The 4815-nt window shown below is 37.5% G+C and overlaps 1 protein-coding gene across 1 annotated transcript in view; it reads left to right on the plus strand.

The window, feature by feature from the left end:
• The window catches only part of DPP10 (dipeptidyl-peptidase 10 (non-functional)), a 74079-nt gene that overhangs the window by 65512 nt on the left and 3752 nt on the right, over positions 1-4815 (plus strand). Inside the window, exons 18-20 of the mRNA XM_010001295.1 lie at positions 3140-3239; positions 3915-3973; positions 4062-4134. Coding sequence (XP_009999597.1) covers positions 3140-3239; positions 3915-3973; positions 4062-4134 — 232 coding nt within the window. The remainder of the gene's footprint in view (positions 1-3139; positions 3240-3914; positions 3974-4061; positions 4135-4815) is intronic.

Consider the following 4815-nt stretch of genomic DNA (forward strand, 5'->3'; position numbering starts at 1 on the left):
TCAGCTAAAGAAGCTATCATTGCAAGAATATGAGTAGCACTAAAACAGTATTTGGTTTTTAGGGCAGCAGCCAGAGATTTTTCAGCCAAGGATGTGAAAGTAGAGCTGATTCCATCCCCCAGATGATTGTGGCACACGTTTCTGTGCTGGTTTTAGTGCCTGTTACCAACATATATGAAAGAACACGTGCATATGAACATCTACATTTCTCCATATTCCTTTCCCAAAAATGACTGAAAACATTATTTCTGAAATTACTAAGCACTCCAAATTGCTCAATTGTTTCTGACCTCAGAATTTCTTTTCATTGCTATTTGAAAATTCAACTTGTTTTCTGTAGGTTATTCAGCAGCACCTCCTTTCCAAACAGTGAGGTGTTGAGACAGTTACCAGAGAGCATGCATACAAGGCTTTACATAGCTGCTAAATGTTAACCCAAACATTTTTTTTCTTTAACACAATATTGTAGATGATGGTGTCCCTGCGTTTATTTTCTGAAAGAAAGACTGAGGAATGAAAACTGGAAATGTGAGAAAACAAAGAGCAAAAAGTGGGAAATGTGATGAGCTTCTGTGCTGCTTTAAATTCAAACAATTTACACTTTCCAAGTTAACATCACAGAGTTGCTTTCTACTATCAAACAGAAATTAATAAAATTTAAAAGTCAGGTTTAGAGTTAGGAAAAAAGATTTATTTAACAACTGTTGAGGGTTAATTGTATTTTCTTCCACTCTTCCTATTTTAGAATCAATTAACAATCTTTAAAACTAATTTCCTTTTTATTATGTACAACACTGTGATAAGGAAAATCTTTCTTTGTTGTTGTTTCCTATGCATTACAGTTGGGTTACTGATGGAAATACAATATACACTCTGAAAATAAGATGACTTTGAAATTTCTTTATGCTGCCCTCATAAAGATGGACTTAGCACACTGGGTGGGAGCTCTCTAAGAGGTTTTAGAACAAGACACAATAAAATTCCTGTCACCATCAGTAGTGTAAACTTAGGCACAAGAGTTGCAAGGCTGTTCAGAAGGGCACAGTGGAGAAGACACACTTCTGACTGCCAGGCAACCTGCCAGTGCCTGCCTGCTTATCATTGTGAGGGGTACAAGCCCAAGTGATGCATGATCCAAGGGCCTTTCTGAACTGTTAGACAGCAAATTGTTTTTTTCATACAGTTTGCATTTTTATTCACAGGAGTAGAAAGAGAGCTTGAAAAGAACTTGCAACTTCACAGCCAGACAGCTTCTAGAAAACAGAGCAATTAGGTTATAACCACAGAAATCCAGCTGATGAGTGAGGCTCCAAATATCCTTGCATCAGGACATATGAACTATTATCTGTATTGTGATTGGAAGTGCCTTTAAAATATGATCTCACCGTGTAATGTTTTTGTCCTGAAAAGCCTGACTGGAAGCAAGGGCACAAGCACAAAGAAGAAATTCCCGGGAGAACAAAACCAAGCTCTTAATGAATACATGGCTTAAATAATAAACAACCTGGCAGTAGGTATCCTAGGATTAAAATTGTGCTGTTGGGCTTCTGGGAAAGTCACAAACAGAATACTAAACAACAGCAAGAGTAGAGAACCCAAAGGCAGAGGAAAGTTGCTGTTCTCTTAAACTCTTTGAATTAAACAAGTTGCCAGTGCCCACTCAGAAATTCTTTCTTAGGTGAAATCTACTCCTGCACATGGACAATTCTGAGCAGCTCTTGGCCTCCTAGGCTGGAATTTCCATGTGGAAGGGATAACTCAGTTCCTCACGCTCCTTTGAATATCCAGCTCTTATTCTGTATTTCCTTTAGTATATGCCTGTTTGTATTTACCGTGGTTGATTCTAAAGAACACTCCTCTTTCCTTATTTTTCTTAACAAAGGTTAAAGGATTTTCAGCTATTCCAGTTCTTCCAGACAAATCATCTGTTCGTTAAATATTTAGACATGAAGAACAGGAGTAGTCAGGATTCAAAAAAGTCCATGAGAAAGCTCTGAGCATTTGACACACAATATTCTATTTTTTTAATTCTTATGGGATAATTTCTTCTTCCTGAAGTGTATAGTGCTAAACAGAGCACAAAAAAGTACATGCAAAAATCAGTTTTCCAGCACTGATGAAGCGAAAACAAAGATGGCAACTAGAAAGATTTGGAGAGTGCATAATATATGAAAAAATCACTAGTGCCAGAGCCCACAATTCAGAATTTCATCCTCTGTGGGTCTAGAATGATTATAGGTGTACAGATATGGATTGCCAGTGTCATTCCAAAGAAATCTGTGCTCTCAAGTTACAGCTTTCATGTTTTCATGCAAAGCGAAGCTCTCATGGCTCTCTTTGTGTCACATCTCTTCCCAGGGAAGTCTATTATAGACGTTGCAGAGGAGATGATGAAGAGATGGGCCATAAGGACAGCTAAATGTGGTGAGGCCAGGAGAGAGCTCCCCCTTCTCTGTGACATCTCTCCCAGGCACTTCATGCCATCTCTGCTCCCTGCTTTGTAACACAGCCACTGGATGGATGATCCTGGGGGCAGAAAGTGTCTCCAGAGACTGGCCTAATATCCAGCAGTGTGGATATTTGACAATGTGGCAGCAGATGTCTCCTTAATAGCAATATAATTCCATCTGTGAAGGTTTAAGTGTCAGGGGAAGGACATGCTGCAGTTTATAGGTTTCCCCCATGCCCAGATTGCCCTGTCAGCAAAATGCTCATTGTACACTGGTAATTAGCAAATACCTACATTAAATGTATTACAAGCCAGGCACAACTCTTCCAGTCTAGCCTGTGTTCCCAAAAGCCTTACTTTTGATTTTAGTTTTGGTTCACTGGATTTTTTTCTGTACTTTTCAACTATTTACTACTTTCAGCTATTGCCAATTATAGGCTAGGCTGCCATGATGGAATTTTGGAGCAGAAACTGAAATATACTTTTTATTATTAACTGCAGTATTTAAAGATCACGACCAAGAGAGATATGAGAGCTTTATTGATGCTCTGAATTTCCTTTAAAAGCAATTCTTGCAGATATAAATACATAGTGTAAAATAATACCATCAGATTAGCACAATGGCCTTTAACTTTATTGTTGCTAAAAAAAAATAATAAACAAAGATCTCCATATAATTTCCATTGCTAGGGATATGGTGGCTACATTTCATCAATGATCCTGAAATCCAATGAAAGGCTCTTCAAGTGTGGAGCTGTGGTGGCACCAATTACAGACATGAGGTTGTATGGTGAGTATTCCCTGCCCTGCTCCTGCACCATAATCTATTAGATAAATCTTTAATGCATGGAAGTTCTATTAATTTTCACTAAGGGCAGATAATGTACCTTTATCAGCTAGGTTTCACCTCACTGTCTTCTTCTCTCCTTCAAATGAAGGGGCTTCTAACACTGGGATAGTTTACCAAAACATGCAACAAATGCACTGTTCTTGCAAAGGAGTTGTGTTTATCCCATTTCCCACTTCCCACTGAATTTAAGTCAGGTACCACACTTCCTAAGAATCCCTTAGGTATATCAGCCTGAATCAAGACTTCTATTAGGAAAGAATTTTTTTAAGGTTAGTGGTGAGATCTTATGCCATCAACCATCTTGTCATTTGATCACAGGATATTTGGTTCAGTATGTGAAGCACGGAGCACAGGCTGTGGGCTGCAGACTGATACACAGGAAATCAGACCAGCTTACTTTAATGGTCTGGGGGTTTTGTGGGATTTTTTCCAGCCATTTAAAATTATTTCACAGAAATAAAATTTAAAAATTTGAAATGGTACATTCTGATTTTAAATTAACATCTCTTTGTTGACTTAATTGCTTAAATAGCTTCTCCTGATTCTAGGTCAGAATGGATGAGTTTTAAAATAGAATTTTGATGAAGTCACAATTTTTTGTTTCTGTTCTTACAGCATCAGCTTTTTCAGAAAGATACCTTGGTATTCCATCAAGAGAAGAAAATATCTATCAGGTAAGTTAGCATGAGCAAGTAACTTAAATTTACGGTTTTACTCCTAAAATGCAATTCAGTTACACCTGTGTGTGTGTTTATTTTCCAGGCATCCAGCGTATTACACAATCTTCATGGATTAAAAGAAACAAATTTGCTAATAGTTCATGGGACAGCTGACAGTAAGTATGTACAAATGCAGCTGCATTTGGAGTCCAATTTTTTAGGAAAGAGACATTCACAGACAGATTGAGCACACACCTAGCAAATACATTTTTAGTTTTATTATACCTCCAATAGGATCTTTTATTTCCTTTCCATTGTCACTTCTAACTTTGTCACTAATGACACTTGGCTGAATATTTGTACCTTTTAGCTGCTGTATGTTCTAATTGGTTTAATCTGGTGGACCACTGTCTTGCTAGTGAAAGGTATTATATGAATTATTAATAGAACAACATACATTTTTAATGGAATTTTAAATTCACAGAGTTTCTGCAACTGAAGAATGCATTATCAGTACAGTTGGTGAAGTACAGCACCAAGTAGGAAGTTAAACTTTTCAGCTAATTAATTACAAGGTAGTGCCAAATCATCTGAAGCTGAAGCCACAGGGAACCTTTTAATAGCATGAATACCATAACAGTAATTCAAGACAGAGAATGAATAAAACACAGTAAGTTGTAGCACTTTAAATGGAATAATAAATGTCAATCAAGAGATAATTTGTATTTACAGAATAAGAATACTTTTCTGCACTTTCTTAACGGACGTAGGTGTAAAGAACAGGCTCTGATGCAGGCACAGGTTACTGTGCTGCATCAAGCTCCTCTGTACAGGTTCACATGCATCCTTCTTTCCCT

This window comes from Chaetura pelagica, unplaced genomic scaffold, assembly GCF_000747805.2.
Source record: "Chaetura pelagica isolate M959 unplaced genomic scaffold, ChaPel_1.0 scaffold381, whole genome shotgun sequence".
NCBI classification, from domain to species: Eukaryota; Metazoa; Chordata; class Aves; order Apodiformes; family Apodidae; genus Chaetura; species Chaetura pelagica.